Source organism: Hippocampus bargibanti, linkage group LG13 (assembly GCF_051943395.1).
Source record: "Hippocampus bargibanti isolate YZ-2025 linkage group LG13, ASM5194339v1, whole genome shotgun sequence".
In the NCBI taxonomy this organism is placed as follows: domain Eukaryota; kingdom Metazoa; phylum Chordata; class Actinopteri; order Syngnathiformes; family Syngnathidae; genus Hippocampus; species Hippocampus bargibanti.
In genome coordinates, this window is record NC_142746.1 from 7,696,517 (window position 1) to 7,713,593 (window position 17,077).

The window sequence follows — 17,077 nt, forward strand, 5'->3', positions numbered from 1 at the left end:
ACTTCTATCAGTCTGTCTTCATCCGGTAGTGTTTGTCTTGGCTATGCGTTACTCTAATTTTATTTTTTTATTTTATTCACATATTTACTGATGCCCAATAGTACCACTGTCTTGTGTAATTTAAAATATATAAACAATTGGTCTTTTTCGTGAACGAGTCAGATTTTAAATTCGTCGGTATGAGGGTCATCGAGTTGGCCCTGAATGACGTCATTTCCCCCGTCCTCTGATTGGTTAGTCAGCGCAAAATCGTTCACAGATCGATCATGTTTTTCGTTTCCAGCACTCGAATCCCGAAATAGATAATCTGATAATGATGATTGATTTTACTCAAAGGTTTGCTTTTGTCACTTTACTGGATAAACCCCTTTTAAAACACGACGAACTCTCAAAAAATGATAGATTTTCAAAAATAATACCAAAAACATTAAAATGGGAGAAATAATGAATGGTGTTCAAAATATATATTACACAAGACTATTGATTCCTAAATCCTGAGACAAAAATGTATTTACTTTTACTTTTCACCCTGGCTTTATGGGAAATTTGTTTGCCGTAACAGCGCTGCCATGTGATAGGCACATTCTGCCACACGGCGTCCCGTGACTCAAAAATCAAAAGAAAAAGGACGAACCAGGTGTTAAAATGACATGTCATCTACATCCCCACCTCTTCTGCTGTGTCATTTTTATCTTATTGTATTGTATTGTATTGTATTTTTTTGACGAATGCTTAGGAACATTGGTTTCCGGCCGGACAGATAAGATTGGGAGGACAAGCAATCACCCGCTGCCCGCACCTGCGTCGTTTTGTCACATCAAATGACAGGTAGGTAAATTCTACTGTTTGTTTTTCTCTTAACCCCTAAAAAATACGTTTTTCTTATCTGTACTCCCTACACATTTTATTCTTTACATTATTATTTATTTGACAAATACGTAGCGATGACGACCTTTACAGGAATTTGTTTGGTTATTTAATAATAATTATTATTATTATTAATCATCAAGACTTAAAAAATTGGGGTGTTTCAATATTTCTTGGAAATGTGGTGATGTTTTCCTGACTCTATGTTATGAATTCTGAATTGTCATGAGTGATTTACTGGTTGTAATTGTCCATAAATGTTCCTCGCTGCTTTTCCGGGAGTGTTAATCCTACTATTAAAAGTTGTTTTTTTCTGAACCTAAATACAAGGGGAAATATTGTTTAATGAAGAGACTGTTAACAGAGGAAGCACTAATTCAAATGTTTGAGTAAAAGGAAATAAAGTAAAGATGTAGAAATGTGTGAGCCCCCTGACTCAAGCCAACTTTATTTTTTTTCTCCTATATTTTCTTAATTGGTAGACTTTAGTAGCACAGAAAGAGGCAAAAAGCAGTGATGATGCGTTAACTTTATTGTGAACCTAGTCAAGAGATCACAAATGCTGCTTTAACAGCTGTAGAGCATGTTGATCCTTGTGATGTCCCAATGAGACATCCCCGGTCTGTGGCCAATTGGGACGCTGGCGTCGGGGATGGGGGTGATGGTGTCCTTCCCGTTCGTGCTGAAGGCCGTTTTTCCGTAGTGCATGATGGAGGCGTAGTCATACGGGGTATTCAGGTTATTGGTGTCCTTCTTGAGGAAGTTTGCGGCCATATCCGTTTTGATGTTCTCCCAGTTGATCCTGACGTGGCTGTCGCGGTCGCTTCTGGTCTGCTCGTGTTGGAAGCCCAGCGCATGGTTGAGCTCGTGTTGGATGATGCTGAGGTAGAGGCACCTGCCGCGGTTGATGGACACCACTTGTTTGCCGCCCTGCCTTCCTAGCGCTGAATAACAACCGAAATTGTTCTCCACGCTAATGTAGTCCGACTCGCCGCTTCGGGGTACAAAGCGGATGCAGGTGTTGTCAACGAAGGACCTCATGGCCGTCTCGATCAGTTGCTTATCCCATTCGGGGAATTCTTGGCTCACAACGTACGGGATGATCACGTAGCCATTGGCGGCTTTCTTCCACAGGCAACTCTGGGCCCAACATTTAAAGGCATTCCGGGTTTTGGGAACCATGAGATCTCCTTCCAGGAGGATCTGGTCTGAGCCGTTGTTGGCACTCAGGATTTTCGCAGAGATGTCAATTTGGTCTTCCTCCTCTTGCTCTGGGATGAATTTGTCCTGGTCCGCCTTGGTGAGACCAAGCAAGAGGAGCATCAGCAGCCCGGCGAAGCGAGTCATCTTCACGTTTCAATGGAGGACTTGTTGGCGATTGATGTTAGGTCTGAGTCAACCGAGCCTTTTTATACTCTGGTCTACAGGTGTGGCTACACAAGGATTTGGGGTAGTGGTTTGCTTTCCTAAACCAGCGCAAACCTCTCGAGGGTGGACTCCTTGACAAGATTTTTGGACATAATGCTTTGTTATTCTTGTCAAAAAAGGTCAATATGCTTTACAGGGATGGGCATGTTTGGATTTATGTTTTCAGTGCAGCAAAAGTGCTGTCGGGGTCTTCAGGTTACGGTAACATTCTACTCAGGCAAATTAGTCAACCTCGAACCTACACTGACATAATTACAGTTAATATTTGTTTGAAAGACACTGCACGTCCTACAAAAACAAAAACCAGTGTCAAATTCAAGGCTAGGTCTGGTCTGCCACATCATTTTATGTGGCCTGTGAAGCCAAATCAAACATGTCATCTTCCATGACGCTTCCTAAAATCTCCACCAAAATGTTAAAGTATCATATGAAATTAGTACGGGAGTTATTGGAAAGATTTTTCTACCAAATCTCTCATTACATTAATTTTAATAATAGTTAAAATACCATTATTATTATTATTGCCTTCTTTATCGTGTTTCAGTCATAATGGCTCGCCAAGTCCAAGTTGAAGTCCAAGATGGCGCCCGAGAGTAGGCAGCCGTCAGCAAGTGTTCTCACGAGCCTTGTCTTGTTTTTGCGTTTTATTTTTGTCACTTTGAGTTGTTGTGTCGTGTGGACTGGATGTGGAATGTTTTTCAGTATTTTTGGCCACGACATTCATCAGAGAGGAGACTCTCCTGAGCGATTGCACCTTTTCGGCAGCACAAATATGCCAGCACTGTTGTTGATTGGGAGAAATGTCTTTGCCATTTGACTGTCATCCCTGGACAGCTCTGGGGCGATTGTGATTTTTTTACAGCTGTAATGGGCAGCATTTTCACAGCCCCACTTTCTTCAGCGAAAAGGTCGGCGCTGTTGGACAGTCTGCGACTAGATGAATGCATGGCTTGAGAAGCCTGCGATGATAAGAAAGGAGCGTTAGCGCAGAGCGCTGATGAATATGTGGAACTGTCTCTGCTTGGAATTGAAGCGCATTTGCGTGAGGACAGTGGATGCATCATTGGATGCTGCAGCTTTGTGTTTGCTTTCAATATTTAGCTTGTAGCAGACGTGTACTTTTCACCATAAGGTCCCTGATCCACTGGTGAAAAGGATGCTTAGATTCTCTCCTTTTATTGAGAACTGCTTCATACGACAAAGTGGGTGCAGAAAGTAGTTAAGATTGAATAACTGTCTGTGTCTTTTGTTTTGTGTCTCATTATTTGTTATTGAGTTGGCGCTGAGAGAGTGGCTGCCTTTACTGCAGGTCCTGTATTTTTTTTCTACTTCTTCCTTTCTTTTCCTCTTACTTTCAACCCTTTGCTGCTGTGAAATGTAAATTTCTCCACTGCGAGACTAATAAAGGCTCATCCAATCCAAACCAAGGGAAACTGTAAGTAAAATGTGCCCCGCGACAAAAGTTGTTCCGAGTCAATGGGAGCCCCGTAATTCTTCGCGGCAAATAATGGTGGCAATCGTGAGTCAGTGCGACGAGTCGGTGATTGAAGCTTTTATTGGAATAGTATAATGCTAGTCGTTGATGTCATCCTCATGCGTCACCATCGACGCGGCTGCTACAATTCAAAGATTCGTTGCGAGTAGACCAGGCAACATATTTGTTGTTGAGGAAGAAAAAAAATAATAGAGGAGGGTGGTGTGTGGGGGGATAAAAGCTTGTTAGTTACAGTACCAGTTTTTAGACATGAGACAAAAGTGAAGCTGAAAATTGGGTTGAGATGAATGCTGCTGAAAATTAAAAAAACATTCTGTCAATCATTTAGAAATGCAAAGATTCATGATTCAATTGTACAAGGAGAGTAAGGCAGGTTCCTTGAAATATCGTAATCGCAGTTACCCCTGACAAAAGCATAATTTTTTTCTTTTCTTTTTTTTACGAATTTGAATCTGAAAAAAACATTATATTCTTGTTATTTTTTTAATGGCAGCTCAGTTCAAAAATTCCACATGAGCATTACATTGTGCTGATAAATACACGGGCGCACGCACACACATGTAAGGCATACGTGTATGGCTGATGGTAGAAGTCACATTCAAATGCACATTCTGGATTTGTGGATTTTGATGATGCATGGATCATGCAGGAAGTCTTATTCTAGCTTGAGATGCATGCATTGAGCCTCACCTGGACTCTTGTAAAGTATAAATGTGTGGGTGTGTAGGTGTAAATGTGTGTGTGTGCGCATGTGTCTTCGCATGTGTGTGTGGTTGATGATTGGGAGACTGGGAAAACGCACAAAAATAAAATCCCCCAAAAAAAGATATGTCAGTTTTAATACTTTTTTCAGCGGAGCTGAATTAAAATAAAAAAGAATGACAATGCATTTTCGCCACCTGACCAATGTCTCCCTATACTTTTGTGCACTTTCAAAGAATAACATAATAGACTGCAATAATTCATTACTCTAAAATATAAATGTGTCGAAAAAAAAAAAACATATCGGGACAGTATGGGGAAATCAGAAAACTCAGCAAAAAAATAACTATAAATAATATTTGAATTTTTTTTTAACTCATTCACTGCAACTACATGACTATATAAACATTCAACACAGCGCAAGAAACCTTCGACTCTCTTCTTTTATCAGAAAAAAGAGTTGATTCCTAAGATATATGGGTCTGGAGTTATCTGAGCTTGAAATGGGGGCGGCTGTACAAAAGGTAAATGCTGCCCCCTCGTGGGGGGGAAACATTGCCAGAGGTCTGATGGAAGCTTTAAACGCACCCCCACGCAAGAAAAAAACAAAACCCTAACAAATTCGGAAATGCCGCTCCACGTCATGCTTTTCAATTCTCGAATACATTCACGAATGGCGGTGAATGAGTTGAAATGATTTTTTTTTTTGGGGGGGGGTGATTTTTCAAAAAGAAACATGTTTAACCAATGTGTCCCGATACTTTTGCCCACTTTGGAAAGACAACAACTCGTATAATAATGGACAACTTTCTCAAGATTGCATTAATGGTCATCTCGGTGTACGTAAACACCGCCTCTCGTTGCGCTCAGTTGCTCAGGTCGATGACCAGATGCTCGTAAATTTGCGTTTTGCCTTTGAAACTGGAGGCCAGCAGGAACTGGCGGTTGTCGATGGAGATGGGCGAGAAGGCCCTCGGCGCTTGGATGTTGAGCTCCTGGAAATGGATAAACTCGCCTTTCTTGGCATCCCAGCGGTACACTTGAGTGAAGGAGTAGTCGCTGCCCAGGATGGCATACTGCCAGCTGCCCACCGCGAAGGGCAGGAAGGCCATGGCGCCGCGCGACGGCACCGTCTGCAGTTCCCGAAAGAGGGCGCCGTCCCAGCGCATCACCTTGGAGTCGCCGATGAAGCGCGTCAGGCAGAGGAAGAGCTCCGCCTTGACCCGGAAATGCTTGACGGCGTAGACGTCTTCCATCTCGGGGATGTCGGTGCGCCGCTCAAAGACCTTGGTTCCTTTGTTCCACTGGTAGATGACGGGCCTCTGGGAACTGCTGGACAGGATGAGGTGAGACTTGGCCGAGATCTCCACATACTCCACGTCGGTGTCGCGGTACCAAGGGTGGAGTGACTGGTGCGAGTAGAAGCCGTTGCCGTTCCACTTATAAATGGTGGTGGATCCGGCTTTGGAGCTGTCGGCCACGGCGAAGAAGGACTCTCCGTCGATTCGGAACGTCTCCACGTCGTTGGGCTTGCGGATCTTAAGGATATCGATGCCTTGGAGCTTGATGAACTTATTGGCCGAGGTGTCGCGCTTGTAGATGTGCGAGCCACCGAACAGCTGGGCCACAATGATAAAGAGCTGCTTGTCGATCACCAGGGGTTTGCAGATCACCGTGGAAGTGCCTGCAGAGGGGAAACAAGATGAGTTTCAATGCCAACTTCAACCTGGGAACGGCGCAGTTTATATCGAGCACCATCGGACTTGGATCTGGAGAACTCCATGAGAGAGAATGAGGACTGGGGCGCAGTCATTTGATATTATCTCAAGAGATGCCTTCAGCATTGCAGCTCCACTAAAATCCAGAACCAAATGTTCCTTACTGCACATTCGGAATCGATTTCCCCCCCCCATTGATCATCATCCATGTCAATTACATAAGTGGTTTGAGAAAACGAGGCTGACATCATCTTCTTATGATACTTGTGTGTGTGTGTGTGGCAATTTAATCCGATGACGTTACTTCCCACTTGAATCTGCGATTTGGCAGAGCGGACAGAAACTTGGAATATTTTCTTTGCGCCGTTTATCGACAGGAGGAGGGACAGACGGGTCCTTGTAAACAACCAGCGAGCGTTTCTTTTGATACTCACTGTCAATATCATCGTAATTCCTGAAGACCATCTCCACGTGATCCCATTCCATGAAGCTGCACTTGCCAATGAAAGGCTGAGCAAAAACGACGTACTGGTCTTCGCCGAAGGTAAACGTCTCCACAGATATCGACTCAAACTTGAGGGACTGGTACGAAGCAAACTCTGTGGGAGAGATCAAAACAAATGAAATGGACGACAAGAGTATTGTAGATGTGCAAGCCGCAGACATGCTACCAAGTGATGTAACATGGTCGTAAATGATGGATTGACTTTGACCAAGGTGCTTTACTCAGTTGAAACTTACTAACCCCTTTCCCCAACCTACGACCAAATTTTGGTTATCTGTTTATATCTTACCATTTATAACACAAGAAAATTGAATAAAATGGCCATGGTTCCCCAACCAGACTGAAAAGTTGAAACTCACCTACCAATCAAGACAATTAAGAACAAACAGATAAAACCAACTGATCAACTTGACCGAAATGGACTTGAAACTGACCCACCACCCAACACAGACCCTCAACATGCTTGACCGATGTCAAATGTTGAAAATACAAATGTAATTTACAATCCGACCAAACAACCAACAAAAACATACATTTAGCTATCAACCAATTGGATTGGATTGGATATACCTTTATTAGACTCGCAGGGTAGAAATTCACATTTCACAGCAGCAAAGTAATTAGCAATTAGCGCAGACAGCTAATAACCCAGCAAACCTATCAAACTACAAGACGCCAAGAACCGTCACTAATCCCGAACAGATGTTTTTAAACAATAGTGTACCGTCAGGGCCTGCAAGACCTTCTCTGTCGGCTAAAAAAAATCTGAATCACAGACTAATGTTAAGATTAGATTTTTTTTCATGAATTCTGATTCAATAATTCCAAAATGTCATTCAGCTAACTTTCATTGCCTTTCCCCTGTTGTGGTGCTTCCAGACGTGTGTTTTCGTATTTAAGCATTTAACCAATCACATTTCAGCCATCATTTGTTACCACGTTCAGAAATCTATCTGGACGCCTTCTCAATCAGTTCTGCGGGTCCTGTGGATAAAAGAAGTGTCAATAAAACTGTTACTTTAACCAATCTGATTTCGTGTTGGCGACACCAAGGCCTTCTCGCAGGCCTTTTTCCTGGCTAACACTACCCTCTAGTGGACTTGTAGTAAATCATGCCACATTTTTTTATGAGTCGCAGTCGCAGCTTTAGCCTCAGTCAAGGTTGTGTAGTCCTAAAATAGTTATTAAGGGTTGGATTGATTCAGATGTAGCACTACTGAAGGCCTCAGTGTGAAATGCACGGCTCGCTACTGTTTTAAAATGGCCGCCAGGTAGCACCTGTGGTGATGCAGTCGAAGGACTGCGGCTGCAGGTCGTTGATCTTCTTGTCCTGCAGTGCCGATGGCCCTTTGCAGGAGATCTGATCCACTGTGGCATTGGTGTTGTAGATCCACTCCACCAACCACTTGAGCTTGCAGTCGCAAGCGAACCGGTTCCCTCGCAGGTCTCTAGAAGACAGGTGATTAAGGTTCACAAGTCAACATTTTGTTCTTGGCATTGCACCAGTCACAGATTTTCACATTTCAAGTTAAGACCAATGAATTTTTTGGGATCAAACATTCTACTTATAATTCAGGTTTTGACCATAAATGTTCTAAACATGAATTTAAAGGCTGGTGAGTGACGTTGGTGTCAGCGAGATAGTCTGTTATTAGCTCAAGTTAGTAAATTTCCATTAAATGATATCTGTGCCATCCCTGCAACAGTGAACACCTTGGAAATGTATTTTCATATCCCAAAGGGAAAAAAAGAATAAATTGCATTCAGCCTTCAAATGTACTCTCATTAAGCAACTGGAGAGGAGACTGTTGACAGAATCTCATTAATTCCAAAATTCTCACTCTTGTGCAATTTTAATGGTGTGAAATGTGCCAACGGCCCACAGTTTTTTTTTCAGCCGGAGAGGCAGAATGATGGTGTTCACTAAATATAGAGGCCCCTGTACAAGAAAGTCATTGTTCATGTTTGCATAGTTTTCCCCATTATGTAACGTATCATGCAATTGTTCATACTTGCAAGTGTTAAAAAAAGGGAACAAAATTGGTACTTACACTTTTGTTAAGGCTTCCAGGCCCTTGAACAAATCCTTGGGGATAGTTTCAAGATTATTATAAGCCAGACTCCTGTCGGGACAAAAAACGTCACCAAGTCCAACAGTGCCAACACTTTTCTTCTCCTTGTTTTATGCTAATGATAAACACACGATATTGTGCAATCGGAGGAACAACACCTCAGTGCAGATGTTTTGGGGTTTTTTTCCAGCCTTTCGTTCCTTGCCTAACTAAATACACGGGCGCACGCAACTAACATGTTTTTAAGGAAATTCTGTTATTTACTACAATTAATGTTACTGGCCAACAATTTTAAGTCGTGCCAAGTCTGAAATTGTTCTTAGTTTTAATTCATAGTGTCGTTACTTTCATTTTTATTCACCTAGGCTACAGTAATCTCTTGGTAAATATACATTTCGGGGGGGGGAGTCATACTTACAGATGCACCAAGGTTTTCAGACCTCGGAAAGCGTACGGTGATATGGAATTGATCTGGTTGTTTTCAACAAACCTTTTGAGGGTAGAAAAAATAGACGTAATTCAGTGACATCACGAATAATGAGAACAAGCTAAATGCTAAGATACAGTAAAGTCTCGTTATATCGATATTCAAGGGAGTCCGAAAAAATATCGATATAACCGGGACTATCGATATATCCGACCCTGTTTGCATGTAATTTTCTCCGTGCGTGCATAGAAATAGTATCGATATAACCGGGACTATCGATATATCCGATATCGATATAACGAGACTTTACTGTATATTCTTCAGAACTTGGATTTGTGTGTTGTCCACTCACAGATATTCCAAATGAGGAAGACCAAGGAAAGCGTCCTCGTCTATCGATTCTAGGTTATTGGCGGTGAAGAGGCTGTGCAAACATGTTTAAAAATCAGCATTTGACTATTATTAAAATGTTAAACGTTATATAGGAAATAAAATATGGGCTCAAGATGACCACCCCCAAAAATTTTGGGAGAAATTTTACAAACAAATTCATGGATGTGCCATGGGCTCACCAGTTTCACCCATAGTGGCTAATCTGTACATGGAAGAGATGGAGAAACAGACCCTCACATCCATCCCGGGGACAAAACCTAGACACTGGTTTAGATATGCGGACGATACTTTCGTCATAATTAAAAAAACAAGAAATTAAATCCTTCACAGATCACCTCAACTCGGTAGACATCAACATTAAATTTACTCGCGAAGACATTAAAGAGAACCAACTATCCTTTTTCGATTGTAAAGTAATTATAAAAGAGGACAGAGCGCTAAAAACAGAAGTCTTTCGGAAGGCTACACACACTGACCAATATTTACTAATATAAAACTAATATCAACAAGCGTCGAAGGTAGAGAAAGGGAGTCAAAACATATCAGGAGAGCCCTCACAAACTATGATTACCCTCAGTGGTCTTTTAACAAATGTCAAAAGGTAAGCATAGGGAATGAAACCAACAATTCTGAAGATCAGACATTAATGGGACCAATAATCTATAAAACTCAATAGAATTCAAATTAAAATGTGGTTGCACAATTGTGCACACCCGCTTGTAACTAGGGACGAGGCGGCTGTGTTTGGAATTAAAATTAATTCGCTCCCAGCCTTCCATGCGTATTTGACGTCACATACCATTCATGGCAGCAGCTCATAATTCATGTTAAATTTGAGTTAGCACAAAATCTCCCCAATTTATATCACCCCTGATGAACCCCAAATAAAGTTCAGTTGTTCTAGTTTTACATTAGTCCTGGCACACACAATTATATTCTTAAAAAAGAAAAAAAAACAATGCCCTTGCTACCTTTTTACAAATAAATAAAAAATGCCAATGATGGGCTAATTATCCTTCTTTTCCTTTCGGCTTTTCCCTTCGTGGGTCGCCACAGCGAATCAATGTCCTCCATCTATCCCGGTTTTGTGCATCCTCTTCTCTTACACCAGCTACCTTCATGTCCTCTTTGACCACATCTATAAACCTCCTCTTCGGTCTTCCTCTCGGTCTCCTGCCTGGCAGTTCGAGGCTCAGCATCCTTCCCCCGATATAGTCAGTCTCTCTCCTCTGGACATGTCTAAACCATCTCAGTCTGGCCTCTCTGACTTTCTCTCCAAAGCCTCTAATATGAGTTGTCCCTCGAATGTACTCATTCCTGATCCTATCCAACCTGGTCACTCCCAAAGAAAACCTCAACATCTTCAGCTCTTCTACCTCCCGCTCTGCTTCCTATCTTTTCTTCAGTGGCACCATCTCCAGTCCAAACATCATGGCTGGTCTCACCACTGTATTATACACTTTTCCTTTCATCGTCGCTGAAACCCTCCTATCACACATCACACCTGACATTTTTCTCCAGCCGCTCCAGCCTGCCTGGACACGCTTCTTCACCTCTTCTCCGCACTCTCCATTGCTCTGGACAGTTGACCCCAAGCACTTAAAATCTTCCACCTTCTTTATCTCTTCTCCCTGTAGCATCACTCTTGCACTTGGATCCCTCTCATTCACACACATATATTCCGTCTTGCTGCGACTGATCTTCATTCCTCTCCTTTCCAGGGCATATCTCCACATCTCAAGTTTCTCCGCCACCTGTTGCCCGTTCTCGCTACAGATCACAATGTCATCTGCAAACATCATGGTCCAAGGAGATTCTTGTCTAATATCGTCTGTCAGCCTGTCCATCACCATAACAAACAAGAAGGGGCTCAGAACTGACCCCTGGTGGAGTCCCACCTCCACCTTGAATTCCTCAGTCACACCGACAGCACACCTCACAACTGTCTTACAGTCATGATATATGTCTTGCACCGCTCTGACATACTTTTCTGTCACTCCAGACTTCCTCATGCAATACCACAGCTCTTCTCTGGACACCCTGTCATACGCTTTCTCCAGATCTACAAAGACACAATGCAATTCCTTCTGACCTTCTCTGTACTTCTCTATCAGCATTCTTAAAGCAAACACTGCATCTGTCGTACTCTTTTTGGCATGAAGCCATACTGCTGCTCACAAATGTTCACTTCTGCTCTTAGTCTAGCTTCAGCTACTCTTTCCCAGAGTTTCATTATATGGCTCATCAACTTTATTCCTCTGTAGTTAGTACAACTCTGCACATCGCCTTTGTTCTTAAAAATGGGCACAAGTACACTTCGTCTCCATTCTTCAGGCATCTGTTCACCATCTAAGATCTTGTTGAATAACCCAGCCAGGAACACCACCGCCACCTCTCCGAGACACTTCCATACCTCGATTGGTAAATCATCAGGCCCGAGTGCATTTCCCCCCTTCATCCTCTTCAGCGCCCTCCTCACTTCATCCTTGCTAATGTTTGCTATGTCTTGGTCCACAACAGTCATGTCTTCTACTCTTTGCTCCTTCTCATTTTCCTCATTCATCAATTCTTCAAAGTACTCTTTCCATCATGCCATCACACTACTGGCACCTGTTAATACATTGCCATCTCTATCCTTAATCACCCGAACCTGCTGCAGGTCCTTACCATCTTTGTCTCTCTGTCTCGCCAGCCTGTAAAGATCAGTCTCACCTTCCTTGCTGTCCAGCCGAGCATACAAGTCATCATAGGCCTCTTGTTTGGCCTTTGCCACCTTTACTTTAACCGTGCGCTGCATCCCGTTGTACTGCTGTCTACTCTCGTCCGTCCTCTGTGTCCCACTTCTTCTTTGCCAACCTCTTTCTCTGTATACACTCCTGCACCCCCCATTCCACCACCAAGTCTCCTTATCTACCTTTCTTCCAGTTGATACACCAAGTACTTTCCGACCTGTGTCTCTGATTATGTTCGCTGTAGTTTGCCAGTCATCTGGAAGGACCTCTTGCCCACCCAGTGCTTGTCTTACCTCCTTCCTAAATGTCATACAACACTCTTCCTTTTTCAACTTCCACCATTTTGTCCTCACTTCAGCCTTTGGTTTCTTCATCTTCCTCACTGCCAGCGTTATCCTACACACCACCAACCTATGCTGTTTGGCTACACTCTCACCAACCACTACTTTGCAGTCACTGATTTCCTTAAGATGGCGCCGTTGACACAAAATGTAGTCTACCTGTGTACTTCTGCCTCCCCTCTTATATGTCACCATATGTTCCTGTCTCTTCTGAAAGAAAGTATTCACAATAGCCATTTCCATTCTCTTAGCAAAGTCAACCACCATCTGTCCTTCAGCGTTCCTCATCTGGAGTCCAAACCTGCCCATCACCTCCTCATAATCTTTGTTTCCTGCGCCAACATGTCCATTGAAGTCTCCACCAATTACAACCCTCTCGCTTATCGGGATGTTCTGTATAACTTCATCAAAGTCCAACCAAAATTTCTCCTTCTCCGCCAGCTCACATCCTACTTGTGGGGCAAACCACATTGAACATCACGCCTTCAATTTCTAGCTTCAGACGCATCATTCTATCTGATACTCTTTTTACTTCTAAGACATTCCTAACAAACTCCTCTTTTAAGATAACCCCAACTCCATTTCTCTTTCTGTCTTCACCATGATAGAACAACTTAAACCCTGACCCTAAGCTTCTAGCCTTGCTCCCTTTCCACCTCGTCTCCTGGACACACAGTATGTCTACCTTCCTTCTCTGCATCATGTCAATCAGCTCTCGACCTTTACCTGACATTGTTCCTACATTCAAAGTTCCTACTCTTAGTTCTATACTCTTGGCGTTCCATTTCTCTCTTTTCATGAAGGTCAACAGTACCAATGGCGGCCGTTGTTAACCCGGGCCTCGACCGATCCGGTATGGGATTCAGAGCTTTGATTCACATATTTGTTTTGGCAATTTTTTTTACGTCGGATGCCCTTCCTGACACAACCCTCTGTATTTATCCGGGCTTGGGACCGGCACAATAAGACACTGGCTTGTGCCCCCTTGTGGCTACATTAATGATGGGCTAATTATTAGCATCGATTTTTTTTGTGGCGTTCTCAATTTTTGACGAATATTTAAACACACAACGGAAAAGAGACACGACATGGCAACTACTGCTCTGTAAAAAAAATATTAAATTTAAATTTTGGTCAAAGTGGGCAAACTAGAAGGAGCACCGCAATGAACTGAAGCCTGATATTACGAAACACAAAATGCTTCGATTATATACAATTTGTGTTACGACTTGCTATGGGGACGTACACTCCGTTTTCCTTATTAGAAGACACCTTTCCAGATTTAGTTTAGTATTTTTGAAAGGGGGGGGGGGGGTAAACTAGGGGTAATTAACATTTCAATGAGGAAATATGACTTGCGTTTAGTATTTTTTTTCGTAGTTCAAAACATGGTCAATGATCGATTTTTCGGGTTGTCTCGGAGCACTGGTGTAAAAAAATGTCATCGATATCCCAACATGGCGTTAGTTTGCAGCAAAATAAAAAGGCATTACCATATCGGGGAGGGGAGAATTGCAAAAGTGTGCTTACAGGAGGTGCAGGGCGGGCGTGTGGCTGAAACTCTCCGTGGGGATCTCCGTGAATTCCGATTTGACGAAAGACCTGAGCGAGGAAAATGAAACGAAAAACACCGCAGTGAACGAGCGGAGGAGAAATAAGAGGGAGGCTTCGGAAAGAAACCCAAAGGGCTGCCTTACAGTGAGATAACATCGGGCGGGAAGGCTCTGGGGATGAGGCCGGCGTTCTCGCACAACGCGTTGTCTTTGGTGCATGTGCAGGACGCGGGGCACCGCGGCTGCCTGGTCCGCCTGCAGTCGGCTCTTGGCGGCCCAGCACAAGCCAGCGCGAGCGCGAGCGTGACGAGCCACGGGGATGCTCGACGCGATTTGGGAGCCATCCTACTCCCGGGGCGTCCTCCGCGCATTAACAGCCTTCCTCCTCCGCCACCAGCTCCTCTTGTTGTATCCGTGAGACAAGTATCTCCTCCGTGGTGCAGATCAAGTATCACTCCCCCTCCCCCCTTAAAAATAGAATAAAAAGTCGAATAATCGCACACACTCACAAGCGAGAGTGCAATGATCACGGGCGCAGGTGGGGGAACCCAGCGGGAGCAGAAGGAGCTCGCATCTCCATCCGAGTAAAAACCACGCCTTATGTTATTTTTTGGAGGAGGGGGGCTAACAAGGAGGTGTGAGTTCTGTGGTGAATCAGCTGGAGAAAATGCATGTCATTTCCACTGGTGGGTGGATCAATCCGCCTATCCGTGTTGTGACTGTTGTCGATCGTGTTCGAGATCAGCGTTCGATACCAGTCACATCCACTGCTGCATTGTCCAATCATTACTGCTCACGTGGTCATGCCCGACCATGAACATATTTTCTGCATGCATTTTTTATGTGTGGTTTTCATGACAACTAATGGACTCGATGTGACGGCATAGTGTCGGTAGGGGTGTGGGGAAGCCCCCTTCCCCCCGTTGGCCCTGTAATTGTGACAGCTGGTGTGTCTCAGCTCAGTGTGTCCCCCATACGCCCCAAAGCACCCAAACAAAGAACAGGTTTGATATCATCCACCGGGAAACAACAAAATAAATGTGGTCAAAATATTTGGTACACTTAATGTGAAATAGCCATGATCAGTGATTTATTTTCAGCTTTTATTAATCGACAGTACAGTCCCAAATGAGGGTTTTGCGCCTTTGTTGAACTCGTTGAACTAAATGTTTTATGCTCCGCTTTGTATGCATTGCTTCTACACGTGTGGTTTCAGGGGGAAAAACCTGGAAGGTTAAGAATGTCTGTCACATTGATGCTAATTTCCCATATTACATCTTGCATGGTGTGTTAACATTAAGATAGTTTATTTATTCAAAAGTGTGGTCTTTATAGCAGCTTTTCACCTTTGGCGGGGTGGCCCCATTGAAAACTATTTAAAATACCTACTTTCAATCATTTAAATCCAAAATTACAATACCTTTTATTTGAATCTTAAAGGACAACCGACGTCACTTTTTTGTTTTTTAACTGACATCAGAAAAATGTTTTATAGCATCTAAAATACCCAATATTTTTAGTCAAATGCAAAACACCAATAAAAGTGACTTAAAGTGTCCAAAATCTGCAAAAAATTGAGCTGCGAATTGGGCATTTTCCGAAAGTCCCGCCCCCAGTTCGTGACGTCACGCCAAGACGTATTGCATTGCTAGTGAATCAAAACAATGGCTTCAGATTCGGAGAATATGCTTTCTTGTTACACATCCAGTTATCAATATGATTCAAATAGTTCTGAAGAGGAAAGCATACATGTTTGCAATCGATTAAATAATTTATTTGTGCCATTTTGAGGCAACATTGGGGGGAAATCTCTCAGCCAAAAAAAAAGAGGCACAAAATGGCGACCTCCTGTGGCCACCTCCGTTTCCACAGCCTGATAAATTCCTTATATGGCGCTTGGACGCCCTCTTCTGGCCTTCTGGCGGCTTTTGGGTGCAAGACGAGGTCCCCAGACCAAACAAGTACAGCAAAATAAATTGACGTGATGCAAGGACCGCTACAATGCGTCTTTTTTACGGTCAGGGCCGGTCCTTTAGTGACGTCACGTACGGGCTCGTCACCAACTCAAAAACACGACTTCCTGAATATTCAGCGTGAGTCTTAAAACGTAAAATATAGCTACATGCGGTGGAATCTTTGTAAAATACGCTCAGTAGAAATCATTTGAAGCCATTTTACAAATTATGGACACAACTTGTCCGGAGACGTCGTTTGTCCTTTAATACAATAGAAATCACCAATCCGTCAAAAGAGTCCCGTCTTCCCGGAATGCTACCCGAAATAAACGAGCATAAACACTTAAAGAAAATGATGGCTGGATACAAAACGAGCCCCCGTAAGTTATGCCTTCCTCATCTGCAGTTGAGTAAATAAAAACCCATGGGCCATCTCCTATCCGAGGCAATGCGCTAGCCTCCTTCTGAGCCTCCCATAATGAGATTACAGCATTTCATATCTTGTGTCTGTTTATCATGATAATGCCAATTTAGCTTGGCTTAGTGGAGGGCTTCATTTTGTTACGAGTACTCAGGGGAATGCTTATGGTCGACTGAGAGTGGGGGGGACACCAATAAATCTGTGAACTGGCATGTTTGGGAGTGGGGGGGGGGGCAGAGATGGGGACAGGGAGAGCTAGGGAGAGATTATTCCCAGATGGTAACAAAGCGTTGTGGACAATCAGCGTGTTTCATGAGCTCCACCAAGAACACTGGACATGATTGTGGCATGATGAGAAACCGCGTCATTACGGTAAAACGGAAATAAGACAATAGAAGATGTTGTCCATGAACCACTGATGTCCAAATGTTGTTGATATAGTGTCTCCAGATGGAAAATGGCTATCAA

At 43.3% G+C, this 17,077-nt stretch overlaps 2 protein-coding genes across 2 annotated transcripts; both read right to left on the reverse strand.

Annotated features, from left to right (window-relative positions):
* Positions 1-1,434: 1,434 nt before the first annotated feature.
* Positions 1,435-2,214, reverse strand: LOC148889187 (high choriolytic enzyme 1-like). The gene has a single exon (XM_089011543.1). It carries the CDS (start codon positions 2,212-2,214, stop codon positions 1,435-1,437), a length of 780 nt encoding a protein of 259 aa, XP_088867669.1.
* Positions 2,215-3,832: 1,618 nt separating this feature from the next.
* LOC148889188 (leucine-rich glioma-inactivated protein 1-like) lies at positions 3,833-14,737 on the reverse strand. The gene is made up of 8 exons (XM_089012322.1): positions 14,378-14,737; positions 14,211-14,282; positions 9,567-9,638; positions 9,206-9,277; positions 8,767-8,838; positions 7,994-8,163; positions 6,645-6,809; positions 3,833-6,176 (listed from the first exon to the last, which is right to left on the reverse strand). Exons 1-8 carry the CDS (start codon positions 14,602-14,604, stop codon positions 5,359-5,361), a joined length of 1,668 nt encoding a protein of 555 aa, XP_088868448.1. The 5' UTR covers positions 14,605-14,737; the 3' UTR covers positions 3,833-5,358.
* Positions 14,738-17,077: the final 2,340 nt, after the last annotated feature.